General features: G+C 41.5%; 1 protein-coding gene across 3 annotated transcripts in view; it reads right to left on the bottom strand.

Moving 5' to 3' along the window:
• The window catches only part of LOC132895636 (uncharacterized), a 29,720-nt gene extending 7,279 nt beyond the window's left edge, over window positions 1–22,441 (bottom strand). For all 3 annotated transcript variants that reach the window (XM_060936417.1, XM_060936418.1, XM_060936419.1), the window contains exons 1-4: window positions 22,333–22,441; window positions 14,583–14,899; window positions 4,318–4,598; window positions 4,080–4,175 (exon numbers count right to left, since the gene is read on the bottom strand). In XM_060936417.1, coding sequence (XP_060792400.1) covers window positions 4,080–4,175; window positions 4,318–4,598; window positions 14,583–14,891 — 686 coding nt within the window. In that variant the 5' untranslated portion in view covers window positions 14,892–14,899; window positions 22,333–22,441. The remainder of the gene's footprint in view (window positions 1–4,079; window positions 4,176–4,317; window positions 4,599–14,582; window positions 14,900–22,332) is intronic.
• Window positions 22,442–24,080: the final 1,639 nt, after the last annotated feature.

The raw sequence follows: 24,080 nt of genomic DNA, 5'->3' as shown, positions 1-24,080 counted from the left end.
TATCACAAAAATACATGCGTGTATTTATTTTGAAAATCCACTAGCCGACTGATCTAGCATGTTTTAATTGTGCGACAGCAATGATGCAAATAATGTCGCGACTCATTTGATCAATGAGCTCATTATATAGTCCTCTATATAGAGATTCCCTATATAGTGAGTAGTGAACGAGTGAGTGGTTTCGGACACGGGGATAGTTAAGGGCAATTCCATGTAAATGTCAACCTCACCATGCAAAAATAAAGCAACATGTAATACATCAAAACCACTCCCAGAGATATCACCTAGGCCTGTATTTTACAGATGTGAATAAGTTGAACCAATTTGTAACCAACCTAATATGTCACTGTCAGTCTTTCTTATAATGTAAAACCCAAGCTAAAATCAACTTTGATCATGAATTCTATATTATTGCCACAAGCCACAGAAATGTATGCTAAAATCCACAAAACAGCAAAACAATAGCCATCCTAAATATTATTTAAGAACTTTGATAGTTTTAGCTGATATTTAGAGAGTTTTTCAAAGGGTTATGGTGGTTAAATTGCTGATTTTCTAAACATATGCCATGTCTATTTCAGACGCGTCACATCCATAACGGAATTTCGTCACATCCATAACGCTGACTTTTCCTTCCGAAACTCTGCATGAAATACAAAATATTTTAAACAAAGATTTTTTAATATTCACCTTGGACCCCTCTATCAAATGGATATCTCCATTTCGACATTAGGTTTACAATTTCACAGAGTTTGATAAAAATGTACAGTCACCCAAGAAAAGTGATACTTTTTCTGTCACATCCATAACGCATCTTTTATTGGCATTTTCTGGCATGCCCTAGATGTACTATGGGAATTGTTCTTGTTCTATCACTTCTCCAGTATGGTACAGCCTTAAAATATGCAACACCTGTTTAAATACTGGGAGACAATAAAACATGCACTGGGTCATTTGTTGCCATTTTGAGTTCAAGTGTCACGTCCATAACGCTGGAATTGCTCTTAACCGGTCTTACACCTGGGTCAAATGCCGTACCCCACACAGACAGAACCCAAACAATAGGTTTTGCTCACCTGCATACAGCTCGGCCCATGTAAAGCACGGTGCCCGACCTGGGCCCATAATAAATAAATAACTAAAAATTACACAAACTTCACTTAAATGTACATTATATACCAATTACATCCAACTAATGCTGCAATTGTAAAGAAAGTGAAAACTGAATATGCCATAATAAACATTAAAATAAAATGATTCTACTGGCAGCGATATGCCTCTCTGAATCGATGAGTTTTCAGAACACGTTTAAAAGCGTCGACATCCGTGGTGTTTCGGATAAACAAAGGCAAACCGTTCCATAGTTTGGGTACCATGACGGTAAACAATCCGTCACCCAGAGTAGCTACAGTCCTTACATTGGGTAACAAGCAAGTTTATCATCAGGAGATCTTCGGTTGTATCTAGAAGCAGTTTTGTGTTTTACTCGTTCTGTTATATATGCAGGAGCGAGTCCATTTAAAGCTTTATAGGCAAGAAGTAAAATTTTAAACTGAATTCTATAACTCATCAGTAACCAGTGGAGACCAAACAGTGGAGTGAAGTGATTAAAGCGTCCAACATTGCAAATTGGCCTCGCTGCCGCATTCAATACACATTGGACACCAACAAGTAATGGAAGTCTTTCTCATCCAAAATCTTTGAATAATTCATGGCCAAATATTCAAACAGCTGCTTTAAACAAAATTTAAGCTACATCACTTCTATACATACAATAAATCATACTGCAGTGAAGCATGGTGGTGGTAGCGCCAGGTTATTTAACAACGTTGGCCTCTTGGTTACTTCTCTGTCTAATTCCCTCTTTAACCAGGTCACTGACTTTTGATGGACATCTTCCTTGAGGTAGAGTCACCATTATGCCACAGTCGTTCCTTTTTTTAATTTTTAAGTAATGAATTCAATAATTAGACCAGGCTTGTAGTACTCGAGTCCAACTCGCACCCCAATTTTAAGGACTCATGACTTGACTTGAGCACTGATAACTCAGACTCATGCATTAACTGCATTCAGACTTGTAAATTGGAGACAAGGACTCTGATTTTTTTCCCTTTATTCCCCCCCCCCCCCCCCAAAATATTTATATCTACATTTTTATACTAATTTCATGAAAGAATTCATACATCACATTCAGGAACAAACTAACATTAATGGCACGAAAATGCCTGGAGAGACCGCCCCTAGGATTGTCCGCTTTGCCCATACAGACTTCTCGCGCAGTGGGAGAAGAGGGGAGAGGGGGAAAGAAATTAAAATGCACTGCTACAGCATGTGTTCCATACGTAGAAGAACTATCGAGGAGACGACGGGGACAACCTCGAACTTCAATCGTCATTTGGCGAGACTCCACCCAGAGAAGGAAGTGACGTGCTATGTTCATTGTGGGCGGGGCTTGCTTGCTGAGCAATTAACTAGCTAGTGTTAACCCTCTCATGTTATTTGCCCTGTTGATAGTGGGCAGGGCTTGCTGAGTGATGAACAAGCTTTATCTCCGTAGCCCGTTAACTAAAACAGGGCAGTCGAGCAGGAACGTTAGTCCGACACAGTAGCAGAGATGCTTTCACATAAAGGCAGCAACAGCCACCCTCACATGGTGCAGATGGAGTCTTGTTCTCGGACTCGACTCAATTTTCTTTAAATGACTTGGACTTGAACATTGCGGACTCGAGACTGGACTCGGACTCGACGTTTAGTGACTCAACTACAACACTGGATTAGACACAATCATTTTCCTCATACAAAATCTTTCACCGATAAAGCTGAAATATTCAGAAAGTTGCTTTAATTTATTTACACTGTTAAACTACATAACCTCTATAATATAGAAAATTTCACTAAAAGAGGAACAAAAAAAATTCCAGTTGTCCATAATGGCCACCCCCTCTGCACCAACAGTTTACATGCCAGGGAACTACATTTTGGCTAAATGAATAATTGTACAAATTAAAATTCTCAGCTTTAAAGGAACAGTCCACCGTACTTCCATAATGAAATATGCTCTTATCTGAATTGAGACGAGCTGCTCCGTACCTCTCCGAGCTTTGCGCGACCTCCCAGTCAGTCAGACGCAGTCAGACGCGCTGTCACTCCTGTTAGCAATGTAGCTAGGCTCAGCATGGCCAATGGTATTTTTTGGGGCTGTAGTTAGATGCGACCAAACTCTTCCGCGTTTTTCCTGTTTACATAGGTTTATATGACCAGTGATATGAAACAAGTTCAGTTACACAAATTGAAACGTAGCGATTTTCTATGCTATGGAAAGTCCGCACTATAATGACAGGCGTACTAACACCTTCTGCGCGCTTCGGCAGCGCATTGATACGGAGCTCAGATATCAATGCGCTGCCGAAGCGCGCAGAAGGTGTTAGTACGCCTGTCATTATAGTGCGGACTTTCCATAGCATAGAAAATCGCTACGTTTCAATTTGTGTAACTGAACTTGTTTCATATCACTGGTCATATAAACCTATGTAAACAGGAAAAACGCGGAAGAGTTTGGTCGCATCTAACTACAGCCCCAAAAAATATCATTGGCCATACTGAGCCTAGCTACATTGCTAACAGGAGTGACAGCGCGTCTGACTGACTGGAAGGTCGCGCAAAGCTCGGAGAGGTACGGAGCAGCTCGTCTCAATTCAGATAAGAGCATATTTCATTATGGAAGTACAGTGGACTGTTCCTTTAACACGGACTCTGAAACACTGAATACGCTTATGGTCTATTATATTACTACGTAAGAAGGCAGCTATTTTGAGCTCTAAAGTTAAAAAGCCCATTTCCTTTGAAAAGATGCAGAAGGACGGATTCAAAAGGTTCCCTATATAATAATTTAAAAGCTAGGTTTATTAAAAAAAAAAGTCCTCTCAGGGTCCCTTTTAAGCTGCTTAATGCGAGGAATAAAATGGTGACAGAACTGTGCTAAAATGTTTGGTATATGCATATGAACCAGGAATTCAAAAAGCATTCTGCATTATAGCTCCTAAAATCACAGTGTATTAAATGAAGCACGCTTGACTCACCGCTCGTCTCTCCCAATGACTTCATCAAAGGCCTGAGAGAGTCGCTTTAGCTTCCTGAGGCCTTTTGATACACCGTCCAGGTCTTGATCAAACTGCCTAAGGCAGGAGAAAGCAGACTCCGTAAAAGACTACACAGACTCTTGCAGGTAAAAAACTTTCGACTCTACTCCTCAATTTACAAAGTTGAAGTAATGCTCCATAACTAATACATTCGACACCCAACCCTTGAGCGACTCACCTGTGACGGTTCTCCACGTTGGGAGATGCAAAGGGGCTCCTGAGTGCTGCCATGCGTACAAGCTGCCTCCTGGTTCTTCCTGTTTTCACTGCCCTCACAGCCGACCCACTGGGTTCTGGAGTACGCTTCGTGCCTGATCTTGGCGTGTGCCTGGGGGTCATGGCTTGCCGTTTCGGGGTGCGTGCAGATGACGGAGCAAACTCGTTGTCTTCTCCTTCCAAGATTCTGCCAGGCGTCCTCACCAGGCACTCGTCACGTGACAGCATGTTCTTTTGAAACTTCTGAGGAAGAAATATAGAGCAGTTTTGTACAGAAGAATCTAAGTTAACCAGAAATTATTCGCGTGACGGATCATTCCGAGCACTGTTGTGGTGGAGTCAGCCAAAAACATCACCCTGAGATTACCACTGCATATTGAAGCATGGTGGTGGCGGCAGCATCATGCAACCCCTGATCCCGTAGCTGCTTCTCTTCTCCATCCAACATCCTCTTTACCCAGTCACTCACGCTGTGTGCATGTTCTTTAGTCAGATACCCAATTTCCACTCACGGTGAAGCAGTCATTTTGAGATTATACAGCAACAGTGTTTTGTCGAAATGTTAACCCATCCCCTGTTGGCCTAGTAACACTTATGTAAGTCTTGTTATGGCTCCAGTGAGAATCAGAACCATCAGATTTACATGTGACGATGCTGGCGGTGACGTAAATGAGAAGCAAACAAACATCAGCAGATACAGTGAGCGCGCCGTATTGACATGTCACATTCCAAAACACTGACTGCTGAAACCGCAGATAGAAGTGAACCAAATATAAAGCTTGTTTTTCCATGTACATACCAAACCATGATCAAGTTTCATGTATAAAAAACTCAATATCAAGAATAACTCGTAATAAAATGAAACCTATAACGATATACTGGAATGAAAAGGTGCGTCTCAGACTTCAGTTTATATTCATGTCATTACGCTTTATTTAACAGCGAAATTATTTTACACAGAAATGTCACCCTAAATACTGAAACTCTGCTGTGACACGTTTATTTAAAAGACATCAACACACTGGTGGTTTCATGCCAGCTTTATTTGCTTCAGTGTAAATCACTAAAGCCGGAACATTAAGGTGTCCAATGTTTAACAGTTATTCCATGAAATGGAGTCGTACATGAGCTGATAGCCGATGAGGTGCATAGCACCGAGTTGAGTACAAGTCATGCACGATGAGACTGAGTGGAATAAATTTTATTCTATCCACATTCACTGGATTTTGAGAAACGGAGCATTTTTATTTTTTGCAAATTCGATTTATAAAAAAATTAAATAAATAAAAATACAAAATGTCTGGGGGCGGCACGGTGGTGTAGTGGTAAGTGCTGTCGCCTCACAGCAAGAAGGTCCGGGTTCAAGCCCCGTGGACGACGAGGGCCTCTCTGTGTGGAGTTTGCATGTTCTCCCCGTGTCCGCGTGGGTTTCCTCCGGGTGCTCCGGTTTCCCCCACAGTCCAAAGACATGCAGGTTAGGTTAACTGGTGACTCTAAATTGAGCGTAGGTGTGAATGAGAGTGTGAATGGTTGTCTGTGTCTATGTGTCAGCCCTGTGATGACCTGGCGACTTGTCCAGGGTGTACCCCGCCTTTCGCCCGTAGTCAGCTGGGATAGGCTCCAGCTTGCCTGTGACCCTGTAGAACAGGATAAAGCGGCTAGAGATGATGAGATGAGACAAAATGTCTGACAGTCATTTCCGCTTAGAATGTAAAACCGGTGAAAATGACAGTAGCAAGTTGTGAAAAATGCTATAATTATTTTTTTTAAAAATATATTTTGTTCCTTTTTTGGGGTTTTGTTTTCAAGTCGAGTTTTTATTTCATCCTCAGTTGGTTCAGCAACACATGCCGCCATTTTGTTTTTCCTCTGCTCACGGTACAAGAGCTGATATCCGAGTAGTAGAGTAGCCAGTCAGAGCGTGTGATTGCTCATATCCACATTCAGTGGACAGAATAATAAAGATTGAGTAAACAAGTCTCAGTCTGAGTGTTCCATTATTCTCGCTTAGTGTTTATCATGGTTGAGTTGGAGACTGATACAAGTATGGAATCCTTACACAGGATCGTCTGAGTAACAAAGCACCAGGCATGAAAACACAACAGTAGAAATGAGGAACACGAGCATTGGTATAGAAAATAAGGACGAATGCAAAGCAAACGAACAGAAGCTGGCGTTTAAATAAGGCGAGGAGTAAACAGCCACAGTGAAAGCAGGTGAGCGCGCGGTGTTAAAATTGACGATAAGCAGGGTGTGAGAGAATTGTTCAATTGTAGTTCATGCGTGAGTCAGTGGATACAGTGGTCCTATTATATAAGCAAAAATGTTATCAATAACTTTGCTTGAACAAAAATGTTCAGAAACAGGAAGAGAACTCGTTCTACAGAGATGTGATGCAGCTCGACACGTACCTTGTTGCTAACAAGCTAATGTTGAAGCTTGGGCTTTGTTAATTATGCGTCACATCCGGTTTTGTATGGTTCACTCTGGAGCATTCCATTAAATACAGTCAGGTGGGAACATTATTAACTAACAGATTATCTGAGAAAGGGGATACAGTTGTGGTTTGATAAAATGGCCACTGGACAGTGGTGCTTGAAAGTTTGTGAACCCTTTAGAATTTTCTATATTTCTGCATAAATATGAACTAAAACATCAGATTTTCACACAAGTCCTAAAAGTAGATAAAGAGAACCCAGTTAAACAAATGAGACAAAAATATTATACTTGGTCATTTATTTACTGAGGAAAAATGATCCAATATTACATATCTGAGTGGCAAAAGTATGTGAACCTCTAGGATTAGCAGTTAATTTGAAGGTGAAATTAGAGTCAGGTGTTTTCAATCAATGGGATGACAATCAGGTGGGAGTGGGCACCCTGTTTTATTTAAAGAACAGGGATCTATCAAAGTCTGAGCTTCACAACGCACGTTTGTGGAAGTGTATCACGGCACGAACAAAGGAGATTTCTGAGGACCTCAGAAAAAGCATTGGGATCATTCCGTGCCAACTCACCTAAATTTCTGGAAACTCCCCAGGTCACCCTCAGATTTTGCTGAAAAAAATTCTTACATGTAGATCTATATGTTTCAACCCCTGCAAATTATTAGCTTTCAATTCCTCATAGTTTCCGAAAAACAGGCCTTTGAAATTTGACCCCCAAAAAGCTAAATTTGCAAAACGTGCTTTCTTCCAACTTCAGGAGCTTATAATTTTAAAATGGATTAAACCTGGAAGCCAATATTGCAGATATTTACTAAATGGCATCCAAATTTTTCAATTATGCCATCAGTTAGCCTCTGGGATGCTTATTTATCACTCTATAGGAAGCCAAAAATGGCTTTTCGGCCAAAATGAGCTAAAATAGGGTGTAACTATAGGAGCCATTCTGGAAAAATGGATCAACTCAGACTTTTCTCCTCATAACACAGTAATTATATGGTCATTATCTGTTCATAGGTACATTTTTTCCAGTATAACACTTAGGTGATGAATTACAAAAGTTTTAACATAAGCCCATCTCTCCGAGGGCCCAAAAATAGCCCATTTTTGCCCCCCAGTTTGACCATGTGGCGAGGGGTTCAGGATCTTCATTTTTTTTCTAAATATTGTCTCTTATAGGATGTATCTACTGACCAAATTATTTTAATGAACACCCATGGCTTCATATTTAAATCAATTTTTATGTACACAAACTTTTTATGATTATTCCATTTTTCTCATATTTATCAGCTTATAGGCCTGAAATGGAACCATCCTGGACAGAGGTACTACAGAGTTTTATAAGCTGCCATAAAACAGTTTAGATTGTTGTATCAGAATACCTCTAGAAAATGTTTGAGTAGCATCTCATTTCTTTACTACATACAGATACACACATATGTACACTATATAATATGCATGTATACAAAGACAGTCATTTTTACCACTTTTAGAAAACTCCTTAATGCCATTTTCATCTGTCCTGACTCTTAATATCTAGTATTAAAAGGTGCATAATGTTACATCTTAGAAAACAGATCTTGAACATGGTCATTATCTGTTCATAGGTACATTTTGCCAGTATAACACTGTTAGGTGATGAATTACAAAAGTTTTAACATAAGCCCATCTCTCCGAGGGCCCAAAAATAGCCCATTTTTGCCCCCCAGTTTGACCATGTGGCTAGGGGTTTAGGATCTTCTAATTTTTTCTTGATATTGTCTCCTATAAGATGTATCAACTGACCAAGTTATTTTAGCGAACACCTATGGCTTCACATTTAAATTAATTTTTATGTAAATGAACGTTTTTTTTCATAAATCACTGTTTTGTCATATTCAGGACCTTATAAATCTGAAACAGAACTATATAGAAAAGTGATACTGCACAGATCTATAAACTGGCATACACATTTTCATATTCTGGAATGAGAATGCCTGAAGAATGCTTAGTTTTCTATCTATGGGAAACTGAAAATGGTAATTTGGCCCAAACTGGTAATTATTTATGAAGAGGTCCTAAGTGAGGTTATGTGACAACATTGATTATTCTACTCATAAAGTACTGGTAATAATGTTAAGTACTTTTGCTATTCATAAATATATTGTTTCAATCATGATCCATACATGTTTGGAGTTTTATTTAAAAACCTGTCCAACAGTACTTTAACAGTTTACTGAAGTCATGTTAGTTATGGCATACACCACCAGATGGAGTGACAGTCTAGGGACAGCAGAGTCAGCCGGTCTGTCTGGACATTCTTTGTGTGGTTGAGGCCCCCCCGACATAAAATCTGGAGGACGTCAGTATCAACTGTCACAGCATGACTTTAAGCATGTTCAAGATCTGTTTTCTAAGATGTAACATTATGCACCTTTTAATACGAGATATTAAGAGTCAGGACAGATGAAAATGGCATTAAGGAGTTTTCTAAAAGTGGTAAAAATGACTGTCTTTGTATACATGCATAGAGCAGTGGTTTTCAAATTGGGGGCCGCGGCCCCCTGGGGGGCCGCCAGGGGGCGCTAGGGGGGCCTCAGACAGTTGGAGGGACGATAAAAATTGCGGAAAAAAATACTTTAAAATAATTATTATTAAATATATTGTAATTATTTTTTAAATCATTATTATAAAATATAATTATTAACTAGAGACAACAATTCCCCTGTGGGAAATGGTGAGAGTGATGCAGTGCGCGTAGCAGTCGCCATTGCAGGAGCTGCACTGAACTGTGTGAATGTGTGACTTGCCATGAGGCTACAAGCCTGTCTCTCTCTGAGAGGGAGCAGCCCCTCCCTCCCGTGTGTGTGAGAGTGAGAGTGAGAGAGAGAGAGAGCGCGAGAGAGAGAGAGAGAGCAGCCCCTCCCCTCTCTGCTCCCTGAGTGGAGCGCGTCGCCTTGGTAACGGTGCTCAGGTGCAGGGCAGAGACACAATATGACAAGCAAAGAGCGCTTTTTCCTCAGAGTTCCCTCTCATCGAACAACGGTGATTTACACGGAAATGAAAGGAGCTATTCACAAAATTCTCACATTGAGTGCTACAAGGCTCTCATGAACACATTGATGTAATTTTTTTGTCCCTAGTATAAAAAAATGTGGACAATAGAGCCAGTTGAAAACAAGTGACATTTCTGATTTTGTAGTAAAAGCGCCGTCAGGATTATAATGGGAGTCAATCGAAACTTTGTTTGCCATGCTCATCTCTCCGATTGCCTGTGACGTTGCGGTTTGCGCCATTTATCAAGTTGCTTTGCTCCTCAAGCTAGCGTATTGCTAGCGCAAAATGGACAGGTTTTTGAAGAAGAGACCGAAGGAACAAACCAACAGCCCTGCTGTGGAGGACACTGCTATGAAAAGAAAAAACGTAAGAAGTCCTGGCCAACTAAAATCCGAAAATATGAGGCAGCATACATCAAGTATGGCTTTACAGCCATACAGAAAAATGGCCATGATTGCCCGAAATGCATCCTCTGTCTGGAGACCCTGTCAAACGAGTGCTTAAAACCTTCGAAACTTCAGCGTCACTTGGTACAAAAACATCTGACAGATGCCGAAAAAACAGTAGATTTCTTCAGATGCAAAGAAGAGCATTTGGTCAGGCAATCTGCTGCATTCACCCAGCAAGCTACTGTCCCTGAGCGGGCCCTGAAGGCATCATTTTTAGCCTCGTACCACATTGCTCGTGCTAAAAAACCTCACTCAATTGGAGAAGATTTGATTTTACCAGCCACCAAAGACATTGTCCGAGAATTGCTTGGTGAGGATGCTGCCAAAAAAAAAAAAAAAAAAAAAAAAACCACACGATGCTGTCCCACTCTCTGATAACACCGTGAGCCAACGGATTGGAGACATGGCTCAAGACGCATCTGCTCAGCTGTTGGAGCAGGTGAGCGCCAGCGAATACTTCGCACTTCAGCTGGATGAGAGCACAGATTTATCCACTGAGGCCCAACTGCTTGTGTACATCAGATTTATTTCACAGGAAAGATTTGTGGAGGAAATACTATTTTGTAAAGCACTTGAAAGAAGAACTACTGGGAAAGACATTTTTCAAGTTTTGGACGATTACATCGAGTCTAACGGATTGGACTGGACCCGTTGTGTAGGGGTGTGTTCGGACGGAGCCGCGGCAATGACCGGGAAGATCAGTGGAGTGACCGCTTTCATTAAGCAGAAGGCCCCGCATGTAGTGGCCACACACTGCATCCTCCATCGCGAGGCACTGGTTGCAAAAAGGATGGATAACGAGTTGAATCAGGTACTACAGGAGGTTATACAGTTTATTGTTCAGTGCGAAAATATTTGTGTTGAAAACGTTAGTTAATAATATTCTTATGCTAAACAAATGTAACAATTATTGACTATTGTATAAACGTAAGTGTGAATGTGTATCCCTCTCAGATACACACGTACACTATATTATAGAGTGTACATGTGTGTATCTGTATGTAGTAAAGAAATGAGATGCTACTCAAACATTTTCTAGAGGTATTCCGATACAACAATCTAAACTGTTTTATGGCAGCTTATAAAACTCTGTAGTACCTCTGTCCAGGATGGTTCCATTTCAGGCCTATAAGCTGATATGAGAAAAATGGAATAATCATAAAATAACGTTTGTGTACATAAAAATTTATTTAAATATGAAGCCATGGGTGTTCGTTAAAATAATTTGGTCAGTAGATACATCCTATAAGAGAGAATAATTAGAAAAAAAATGAAGATCCTGAACCCCTCACCACATGGTCAAACTGGGGGGCAAAAATGGGCTATTTTTGGGCCCTTGGAGAGATGGGCTTATGTTAAAACTTTTGTAATTCATCACCTAACAGTGTTATACTGGAAAAAATGTACCTATGAACAGATAATGACCATATAATTACTGTTATGAGGAGAAAAGTCTGAGTTGATCCATTTTTCCAGAATAGCTCCTATAGTTACATCCTATTTTAGCTCATTTTGGCCGAAAAACCATTTTTGGCTTCCTATAGAGTGATAAATAAGCATCCCAGAGGCTAACTGATGGCATAATTGAAACATTTGGATGCCAGTTAGTAAATATCTGCAATATTGGCTTCCAGGTTTAATCCATTTTAAAATTATAAGCTCCTGAAGTTGGAAGAAAGCACGTTTTGCAAATTTAGCTTTTTGGGGGTCAAATTTCAAAGGCCTGTTTTTCGGAAACTATGAGGAATTGAAAGCTAATACTTTGCAGAGAGTGTAGAAACATATAGATCTACATTTAGGAATTTTTCCAGCAAAATCTGAGGGGGTGACCTAGGGACCCTTAGGTGAGTTGGCACAGAATGACCCGTTGTTGATGCTCATTAGGCTGGAAAAGGTTACAAAACCATCTCTAAAGAGTTTGGACTCCACCAATCCACAGTCAGACAGACTGTGTACAAATGGAGGAAATTCAAGACCATTGTTACCCTCCCCAGGAGTGGTTGACCAACAAAGATCACTCCAAGAGCAAGGCGTGTAATAGTCGGTGAGGTCACAAAGGACCCCAGGGTAACTTCTAAGCAACTGAAGGCCTCTCTCACATTGGCTAATGTTCATGAGTCAACCATTAGGAGAACACTGAAAAACAATGGTGTGCATGGCAGGGTTGCAAGGAGAAAGCCACTGCTCTCCAAAAAGAACATTGCTGCTTGTCTGCAGTTTGCTAAAGGTTATGTGGACGAGCCAGAAGGCTATTGGAAAAATTTTTGTGGACGGATGGACCAAAATAGAACTTTTTGGTTTAAATGAGAAGCGTTATGTTTGGAGAAAGGAAAACACTGCATTCCAGCATAAGAACCTTATCCCATCTGTGAAACATGGTGGTGGTAGTATCATGGTTTGGGCTTATTTTGCTGCATCTGGGCCAGGATGGCTCGCCATCACTGATGGAACAATGAGTTCTGAATTATACCAGCGAATTCTAAAGGAAAAATGTCAGGACATCTGTTCATGAACTGAATCTCAAGAGAAGGTGGGTCATGCAGCAAGACAACGACCCTAAGCACACAAGTCATTCTACCAAAGAATGGTTAAAGAAGAATAAAAGTTAACGTTTTGGAATGGCCAAGTCAAAGTCCTGACCTTAATCCAATCGAAATGTTGTGGAAGTTCCTGAAGCGAGCAGTTCATGTGAGGAAACCCACCAACATCCCAGAGTTGAAGCTGTTCTGTACGGAGGAACGGGCTAAAATTCCTCCAAGCCGGTGTGCAGGACTGATCAACAGTTACCGCAAACGTTTAGTTGCAGTTATTGCTGCACAAGGGGGTCACACCAGATACTGAAAGCAAAGGTTCACATACTTTTGCCACTCACAGATATGCAATATTGGATCATTTTCCTCAGTAAATAAATGACCAAGTATAATATTCAGGCCTCGAAATTAACGGTGTCCCGATGGCCACTAAAATTTAGGCCGGGACAACTAAAAATCACTTTGGGACATTTTTGGGACAGTGGAAAAATAATCAACATCAGAATGTCGGCCCTTCATGTTTGTCAGGCGCGCGACCCAGCTTTCGGCTCCCAAAAAGCCCCCCGAATTTGATCCGTGCTCTGCAATTACAGCGCGCGTGGGAACCAGAGACGCGCTGATCCGTGACCCTGCCCATCGCCTTTGATCTGTATTCAGCACTATTACAGCGCGCGTGCGAATCACTTTCCCGCCAGTTCACCGACATTCTATCCATGTAAACAACATTCAACCAATCACAGCTTCCAGCCAATCAAGGCATCCTCCAAATATGGCAAACTGCAACTGTTTAATGTTCGGATATTTCCGGAATACGTTCAGTAAAACTCCCTAGCACGAATCATCCTGAATCACGCTTTCCGGACGATCTTTGTAAAGAATCGTGAGCTCGGTGATGTTCGGGAGATCAGCTGACAATGCCAAATATGGTAAACCGGCAAAGCTCAGTAATGTATGGTGTAGTTCGAGCTACCTCATGAGTTTTGGTAAGCTTCGCCAAGTTTCCCGCAAAATGACGAGTGGAATTGCCAAAAACAGAAATATATCAGTATGTTGTGATGTTGGGTCATGGCGCAGAGGACAATTCTCAAAGAAAGAAAATGTATTTTTTTTTTATTTAAACAATGTTTACCAAAGACATTTATATATTGTATTAATAGTACTGCAGAGTCCACATAGATTACAGGGACCACTTGCTGCATCCAATGTAACAAGTGGAAAGTCTAAGCCAGAGTTTCTAGACTAGTGTAATGTATGTTTCTTTATAAATGTTTACCCAAGACAAGTAGTAGACTCCACATATATCCTATGTAACAAGTGGGAAGAACGTTTGAAAAGAAAGCATGTTTGGTTTGTCTTTGGTAAATTTGTAGACACAAGTCTAATAATAAACCGGACAAGACAAGTTTGAATTTGAGTTGATTTCAATTGACAATTAGCTTACACAGCAATACTGTACTCTGACTCAGCTTTATTGTTGTTGTAATACATACTTCCTGAAAACCAGGTTGGGACAGTTGGAATTTATTTTTGGGACAGTTCTGGGACAATAGGGAAAAGTTAATTTCAGGCCTAAATATTTTTGTCTCATTTGTTTAACTGGGTTCTCTTTATCTACTTTTAGGATTTGTGTGAAAATCTGATGTTTTAGGTCATATTTACGCAGAAATATAGAAAATTCTAAAGGGTTCACAAACTTTCAAACACCACCGTATATACACATGATGACTCGCAGTGAGCTAGAACACTGATATCTGAATAGAACCTAACCTGATGAGCGTTGCCGATGGTGTTCTTGGCATTGCGCTTGATCTGCGTGACAGCGCTCGTCTTCTTGCTTTTCTGAAACACCTCGCTGTTTGGATCCTCTGGGATGTTGGTGGTGGGCTGCACAGTCTTCAGAGGAAGTCTCTTCCTCAGAGACATGCGCAGGGAATTGAGCGAGCTGGACGAGCGGAGCTTTCGAAACTGCTGTGCTGCCTCAGGAGAGCTCTCGGGCTCAGACTCCGAGAGAACGCTGTGCGAACGCCACATCCCAGATACCGTGGAGCTCAGGCCGTTCACAATCGCTGATGACATGATGAGAACTGGCATGGGAAAGAAGAAAAGAAGTGTTGGAAAGTCATGTGACCGTTTAATATAACTTTCAATATCTCCAGGTCTTCATCTAATGGGCAATTCCATGTAAATGTCAACCTCACCATGCAAAAATAAAGCAACATGTAATACATCAAAACCACTCCCAGAGATCTCACCTAGGCCTGTATTTTACAGATGTGAATAAGTTGAACCAATTTGTAACCAACCTAATATATTGTCACTGTCAGTCTTTCTTTCTTATAATGTAAACCCCAAGCTAAAATCAACTTTGATCATGTACAATTCTATATTATTGCCACAAGCCACAGAAATCTATGCTAAAATCCACAAAACAGCAAAACAATAGCCATCCTAAATATTATTTAAGAACTTTGATAGTTTTAGCTGATATTTAGAGAGTTTTTCAAAGGGTTATGGTGGTTAAATTGCTGATTTTTTAAACATATGCCATGTCTATTTCAGACGCGTCACATCCATAACGGAATTGTCACATCCATAACGCTGACTTTTCCTTCCGAAACTCTGCACGAAATAAATATTTTAAACAAAGATTTTTTTAATATTCACCTTGGACCCCTCTATCAAATGGATCTCTCCATTTCGACATTAGGTTTACAATTTCACAGAGTTTGATAAAAATGTACAGTCACCCAAGAAAAGTGATACTTTTTCTGTCACATCCATAACGCATCTTTTATTGGCATTTTCTGGCATGCCCTAGATGTACTATGGGAATTGTTCTTGTTCTATCACTTCTCCAGTATGGTACAGCCTTAAAATATGCAACACCTGTTTAAATACTGGGAGACAATAAAACATGCACTGGGTCATTTGTTGCCATTTTGAGTTCAAGTGTCACGTCCATAACGCTGGAATTGCTCTAATGCCAAGTTGTGTACATGTACCAATAAGAAACTTGGTTAAAAGAAAAGTCCATAAATAAAGTCTACTTGGACCTAATGTGCACCGTCATTGGGTTATTTGTTTATAAAACCTCTAGGGCTCTAATAAATAGCCAAAAGCTTGTGGACACCTGACCATCATGTGTGGTGAACCACAATCTGTTGGTGCAAAAGTAAGAAGCACACGACTGTCCAGAAAGTCTGTTACAGCAAACTTTTGGGCATACAGTGTATAATTGTACACATTTGCATAACGAGTGAGAGGTTTAACGGTGCTGACGGCAAAGTCACCTGAAATTTAAAAAAAAAAAAAAAAAAAAAAAAAAAAAAAAAAGAGATTGTGCATGGAATTTTCCCATGTCTTGCAAGAACAAGATCATGTGGACAGCGCTCGAAACTAACGGTGTCCTGACGTCCCGGGGACCATAAAAAATGTCATCGGGACACAAAATTATCATATTTGGGACAATCCCGGGACAATAGAAAAAAATAGATCTAGAGACGACAATTCCCCCGGGGGAAATCGTGAGAGTGATGCAGTGCGCGTAGCAGTCACAGTTGCCGGAGCTGAGCTGGACTGTATTTTTGTGTGTCTCTGCTCAGCGCGCGGGTGGGGGAGGGGCACACAAAAAGGGCAGCTTTCCGTCAGAGCGCTCCCTCCAAACAACGGGGGTTTACACGAAAACGGAAGGAGAGCTCATCTCATATCTCATTATCTCTAGCCGCTTTATCCTTCTACAGGGTCGCAGGCAAGCTGGAGCCTATCCCAGCTGACTACGGGTGAAAGGCAGGGTACACCCTGGACAAGTCGCCAGGTCATCACAGGGCCGACACATAGACACAGACAACCATTCACACTCACATTCACACCTACGGTCAATTTAGAGTCACCAGTTAACCTAACCTGCATGTCTTTGGGGGAAACCGGAGCACCCGGAGGAAACCCACGCGGACACGGGGAGAACATGCAAACTCCGCACAGAAAGGCCCTCGCCAGCCCCGGGGCTCGAACCCAGGACCTTCTTGCTGTGAGGCGACAGCGCTAACCACTACACCACCGTGTCGCCCACGGAAGGAGATATTCACAAAATTATTTCACATTGAGTGCCACAAGGGTCTCCTGAACACACTGATGTACTTTTTTTGTCTGTATTGTAAAAATTGAGGACACTAGAGCGAGTTAAAAACGAGTGACTTTTCTGATTTAACAGTCAAAGCGCAGCCACGTTTATAATGGCAGTCTATGGGGCTGCGCGCCTGCCCTCTCCTCACTTTCAGGCTTCTCATTCAAAAACTGCAAGTCCTATCGTGTAGGTAGACACATTGTGTGAATCAGGACAAGTGTGGCTACTACTTTTGAGAAAATTATGTGTGTAGAGTGAAAATTGGGGCTGAAAACACAGTTTAAATGAGAAAGTTTGAGCTATTTTTCCAAGCTCTCTACACTCTAACTTAACGAGCTCCACTGGTGTGTAACGCAATAGACACCCATTATAAAGCCGGAATTTCTCCAGGAACCCACATGGTGTTTGAGCTGGGTCTGAGCCAAAAGTATAGAACCTAGCAAAAAGTTGAATGCCAGATCCACAGAGGAGAAGTTTCTCTACGTTTTAAAGTTTGAATCATGTCTCTAGGTGAAAGCATGCCAGAGCAGCGGATGTTTGAAAATGTGTGTAGTTTTTCAAATAATTCCATAGAAATGAATGGGAAATTTTTCTAGGTCAAAGAAAATGAAATTAAGCACTGTAAATAATGTAAATGATTTCTATGACTAAAGGTTACAATAAAAAAACTTGCATTACATTGTTTTGTTTGCACTTATGACACTTTTATCCAAAGTGACTTTACGGTTTTTTTTACAGTGTAAAGGCCTCTGCATGCTCTTGCGACAAGGCTTTCGCAGATAGCTTTTCGCAGACAGTTGTAATTTATTGTTGAGCGGGGGAATAGGCGTGCGCAATGTTATTCACTGCCACAACGCAAGGGGGCGCAAAGTCGCTAGGAGTAGTTGGTGGGTGTGGTTAGTGGAGTGTTTATCCTCCGGTTACTTATAATGACTAGAACTTTTTTTTTTTTTTTTATAATGACTAGAACTGGAGTCGTATAGATGTACGTACTTCCTCAATCAACCGCTCTTCGTGCTGCTCCATCTTCGCTCGTGTTTTTAAAAATGCCGGTCGTGAAAACAAACCAAACCGGGAAAGCAGGGAAGCGGAAGTGCGTGTACAGCGGATGTAGAGTGGACCAATCAGAGCCCTCTTGTCTGCGGCGCTGTCTGCGAGGCTTCTGCGGTGGTCACAATTTTTGGGAGGTGCGCGCAGAGCGTCTGCGAAGGTGGGGGGGCTACGCAGACACTGTCTGCGACACCGTCTGCGAGAACTGGGTTGTCAGCATAAATTGGCCTTTACAGTCCCTGTAGCAATGTTGGGGTAGGTGCCTTGCTCAAGGGCATTTCATCTATTGATGCTTTCAAAACATCTCTGAATGGGGCAACAGGTATATTACATAAAAATGGATAACGGTAATGGTGAAAATGATAAGTTGGCCTTATATATGCCAACAGATATTCAAGGTACAAGTAGATGAAATGAACATAAAAGGGGTCTTATTTTCAACTAAAGTGTACTCCAGATGTAGGGAGTTGAAACATTTTCTGAATGAGCTAGTTGGCCCCTTTAAATAAACGGTATCTATTCATACAGTGAGATTGCCAAAGTTTAATAAGCTGAAAATGCAATAACTAATTTTGAAGTAGATGATGTATAGGACGTGTGTCACTTGTGTTTTGTGACTTATTGTAAAAATGATATAAAGGGTTCAAAATCGCATAGTTACAAATATAATAGTAACTTCATATGATAATATTAACCACTGGTTATTTCAGAGAGGAAAAAAATGGGGACACTATTGCTTCCATTCGGGACAATACAACACAGAATTCGGGACCACTGGGGGACACAAAGAAAAAAAAAGTTAATTTCGAGCCCTGCATATGGACGAGATGTGATCATTTTGATGATCCTCCCGAGGGTTGCTTTTCTCCGTTTTGGGACGGTTTCCTCCCTCTTGAGGTAAACAGCACAGCCTGACGGAAACAGGAAACACCCGAACGTGAGAAGCTTTAATTAGCACAACTATGGAACTGCATCACACCAAGATAGTGACGCTACCAAGAAAACATTGACACTGAATCAACCTTGGAGAGTTGAGTCGCAGGGATGTAATTTGTAGTTGAATAGATTTGTGAAACAAAAAGACAACTATACATTTTCTCTGTGACTGCTTGTGTGTTCTTGTTCCTTTCTCTGTAAGATCAAGATCAGGTTTTCCTTTTCTGCTGGAAGGAGAGCAGAGTCTGCCATGTTTGTCCACACTGACCTGTTTTGGTTAAAGGTGGTCAAACAGACACACCCCATGGTGGTCATGTGATTTTGCTGCTCACTTGCTTCTGCCATCTTTGGAATTGTAAAACACGGGACTCATTTTCTCCCAATAAAACATTTACATACAGAATACACGGTGTGTGTGTGCGCAGCAGTGCAACATCTCGAAACTCCAACAGCTACAGAAATAGAACATTTTGACCAGAATTCAACTTTGCAGTCAGAACCTTTAAAAAAAATTGTTGGGTTTGTTTACTGTCTCCAAAAATGTTTGAGAAGCCCAGATGTAAGGGTGATGATAATATAGTTTGATGGTAAATCCAGAAACTTGGTGGTTTAAAGACCAAAAGACACTTCAACCATGATGTTAAAATTATGAATCAATCAAATCGGACCAGTTTTATTCAGTAACCCATGGGAGATTGTTCATAACCAAAACAAAAAAAATTGGTTTTAATCTGTAATAAATTGCATAGGGTAATTAGTTTTATGTTTTTGCTATAACACGAGTTATGCTTTTATGAAAATACACATGAGACTGTTCTAGTGCAAGAGCTCAGCAATAATGGACATATAACTAAATCTATTCATCCACTGGGATTTTTTGAGAGACTGATTCAGTACAACAAAAAATCAGCATAAAATAATGAATATGAAAATATGCTGAAACATTTCTCGAATATGAAAGTAGACATGAGAGTAAATGATGAAGAAACCAGCATGCCAAGGTCCGGGCTCACAGATAGACAATCCATAACCCATGGATATTTGGGGTCCTGGACTCTTCAGTGGAGCTTTTTATTCCTGAAGTTTCCACTAAAGGAACAGGTGGAGGTTTGGATTAAACCTAGGGCGTAATTTTGGGTAGGGACGCTAGGGACGTGTCCCTACCAATATTCAGCCGCTACTGTGTAATCACGATCAATAAAACCGATGTCCTAACCTGAGCAATGATTATATGGCACACAAAGGGTTAAATATATGACACTGCTAATAATCCCCCCTCTAACGTAGATATCATTCTCTGATTAGCTACCTGTTTCTCGCTAACTTACATGGTTGGCTATCCCAGCTGTCACTCCATCTGCTATAAAAACAGCACACTTCCCACAGCAGCCGTGACTACCCGCCCATCAACCCCCCGTATCTCACACGTACACACCTGACCTACCCCACGCACCCCCCACTCTCTGTCAGCCTACAAATTGAGCTGGACTTCGATGTCCATGCATGTTTGCCCTTCGACTCGCATGCTGACTTGAGTATCATGGATGACGGCTCCCCTCCCAAGAAACGAGACATTTGTTCATTCTTCTTCAAAGTCAAGAATGTAAGCGCAGTGCATAAATGAAATTTACATTTCATTTATGTGTATTTACATGTTGTAGTTATGTGTTTCAATGTTCTTGATGTATGTTAATTGACAGTATGTTGCACTTCTGCAGCCCTTAACATCCTGCATGAGTAAGGCTACGTTTACATTAGACCGTATCTGTCTCGTTTTCTTCGCGGATGCACTGTCCGTTTACATTAAACCGCCTGGAAACGCCGGGAAACGGGAATCCGCCAGCGTCCACGTATTCAATCCAGATCGTGTCAGCTCCGGTGCTGTGTAAACATTCAGAATACGCGGATATGCTGTGCTGAGCTCTAGCTGGCGTCTCATTGGACAACGTCACTGTGACATCCACCTTCCTGATTCGCTGGCGTTGGTCATGTGACGCGACTGCTGAAAAACGGCGCGGACTTCCGCCTTGTATCACCTTTCATTAAAGAGTATAAAAGTATGAAAATACTGCAAATACTGATGCAAATACTGCCCATTGTGTAGTTATGATTGTCTTTAGGCTTGCCATCCTTCCACTTGCAAGTGGTAAGTGATATGCGCTGGGATCACACACACAGCGGCTCAGTCCCGAATCGTGGCTTGTGCACTTCACTCGCGCGCTGTGTGAGCTGCGCAGGGCCGGAGTGCGCACCCTCCAGAGGGCACTCGCTGTTCAGGGCGGAGTGATTTGGAGCGCAGGATGCCTGCGGAGCCGAGCGTATCCGTGTATTGGCGTTGCTATGTGCACGCAAATCGTGTATTGGTGGTGTTGTGTGCACGCTAATCGTTTTAAAAACGTTAATCTGATGATCCGCTGATACGGTCTAAAGCTGAGAACTCTGAAGTTGCCTCCTTGACTTTCATTACATTTAGCTGACCCTTTTATCCAAAGCAACTTACTGTTACTATTTGGGTACAGGGTATTGGTTACAATCCCTGGAGCAATGTTGGGTTAGGTGCCTTGCTCAAGGGCACTTCAGCCATGGATGTAAGGGTGGGATTTGAACCTGCAACCCTGGGATCCAAAGACCAACTCCCTAACCATTAGGCCACAACTGCCCTCGTTAACCTATAAGATCTGCATGACATGAAATTATGATTGCTAATGGGGGGAAAAAAAAAAATCCCACACCTTTCAGAAGCTCTGCCTTGGATCGCTTTTGTGTCCCCACCAATGTCAAAATCAAAGTTACTCCCTTCAATTAAACCCTTGAATTTAAAGTGACTAGTTAAACAGACAAATAACTAAAGGAACTCCATAAAAAATAAACGTGTGTGTATGGTATAAAAATGAGAGAGAGGAAACCAGAGCTGATTTTGAGAAGCACTGGTTTGAGAGCTTGAAGAGTTCCACCAACACTCCCATCATCCCCTGAGCCCTCATGGGTGCTCCGCTTTCTGCGCATGCGCACTTTGTTTCTTTGTGTATTTCAATGTAGGAAACAGTTTCTTCTCACAAAACATCTTCAGAGCATTTTCTCTGAATGTCAGAGTAATAAATTAGATAAAATATATGCGGCATTACTCTAAAACCTATAAACTCGCGCTGTTTTAGGAAGTTTGGACAGATTAGTCCTGAACAAACGCACAGTATAGATATTAGTGAGGTATAACTTATTTATTAGGTGAAAGATGTTCTCAGTGCAGCTGTGGATTTATGACCGAGTTCCACAACACGCCGAAACAAACACAGAAACGCTCACTAACATTACATTACACTGCTAACAGCTACTGGGCTAAAAACACTCACTTATCACCAAACATAACTTCATCCTGTACATTAATGAGAGAAACACAGACCGCATTACCTCAGACTCCTGCTCTTACACTGCTCACTGCACCGCGCGGTGAGAAAACCCCCAAACTCAACACCGCTTCTCTTCCACAGTTTGAATTTAGCGGACCTTCTTTGCCAAAACTGCAACGCCCCACCCCTAAACCCCGCCCCGAGTTCTAATAAGACTCCATGCGAAGCCCCGCCCCGAGTTCCAGTCCCACCCCTCAAACACACCCAAAACCCGCCCCGTATTTTAATAAGAGACCACGCCCCTCCAGCACTTTCCTCGTTTTGATTGGTCGAATTCAAGAGTAGTGTTGATTTCTTTCTTTCTTTCTTCAGGTTTGTTTGTTACACTGCAACAACTTTCTATTTTACATTCCACTTTTCTTCTTTTCTTTTCAGTGTTTGTGTTAAAACACTTGATATAATAAACTAATCTCTTTCTTTCTTTCTTTCTTTCTTTCTTTTGTTCTTCAGGTTTGTTTGTTACACTGCAACAACTTTCTATTTTATATCCCACTTTTCTTCTTTTCTTTTCAGTGGTTGTGTTAAAACACTTGATATAATAAACTAATCACTTTCTTTCTTTCTTTCTTTCTTTAGGTTTGTTTGTGGGGCGGCACGGTGGTGTAGTGGTTAGCGCTGTCGCCTCACAGCAAGAAGGTCCTGGGTTCGAGCCCTGGGGCCGGCGAGGGCCTTTCTGTGTGGAGTTTGCATGTTCTCCCCGTGTCCGCGTGGGTTTCCTCCGGGTGCTCCGGTTTCCCCCACAGTCCAAAGACATGCAGGTTAGGTTAACTGGTGACTCTAAATTGACCGTAGGTGTGAATGTGAGTGTGAATGGTTGTCTGTGTCTATCAGCCCTGTGATGACCTGGCGACTTGTCCAGGGTGTACCCCGCCTTTCGCCCGTGGTCAGCTGGGATAGGCTCCAGCTTGCCTGCGACCCTGTAGAAGGATGGAGCGGCTAGAGATAATGAGATGAGAGGTTTGTTTGTTACACTGCAACAACTTTCTATGTTATATCCCACTTTTCTTCTTTTCTTTTCAGTGGTTGTGTTAAAACACTTGATATAATAAACTAATTTCTTTCTTTCTTTCTTTCTTTCTTTCTTTCTTTGTCCTTTCTTTTTTCTCTTTTTCTTGTCATTACTTTCTTCCTTATTTCCTTATTTAAGTAAATTTCCTTATTTACTTCCTCCCTTATAATTAAACCTTATTTCTGTAATTAATATTTGTAAAACTAATGTTTGACATTAGTCCCTGTACCTAAAATATTTACTAGCTTCGTTCAAATTAATTAACTATTAGGAATTTGAACAAAGTAATTATCGATTGTGGGCGGCACGGTGGTGTAGTGGTTAGCGCTGTCGCCTCACAGCAAGAAGGTCCTGGGTTCGAGCCCCGGGGCCGGCGAGGGCCTTTCTGTGTGGAGTTTGCATGTTCTCCCCGTGTCCGCGTGGGTTTCCTCCGGGTGCTCCGGTTTCCCCCACAGTCCAAAGACATGCAGGTTAGGTTAACTGGTGACTCTAAATTGACCGTAGGTGTGAATGTGAGTGTGAATGGTTGTCTGTGTCTATGTGTCAGCCCTGTGATGACTTGGCGACTTGTCCAGGGTGTACCCTGCCTTTCACCCGTAGTCAGCTGGGATAGGCTCCAGCTTGCCTGCGACCCTGTAGAAGGATAAAGCGGCTAGAGATAATGAATGAATGAATGAATGAATAATTATCGATTGTATTAATTGGTGTTTATTGAAAAGTTAAATGTTTAAAGTGGGTAA

The sequence above is a fragment of the Neoarius graeffei genome, chromosome 12, assembly GCF_027579695.1.
Source record: "Neoarius graeffei isolate fNeoGra1 chromosome 12, fNeoGra1.pri, whole genome shotgun sequence".
NCBI classification, from domain to species: domain Eukaryota; kingdom Metazoa; phylum Chordata; class Actinopteri; order Siluriformes; family Ariidae; genus Neoarius; species Neoarius graeffei.
The sequence above is the reverse complement of the archived record's forward strand: the minus strand, read 5'-3'. Positions and strand labels throughout refer to the sequence as shown.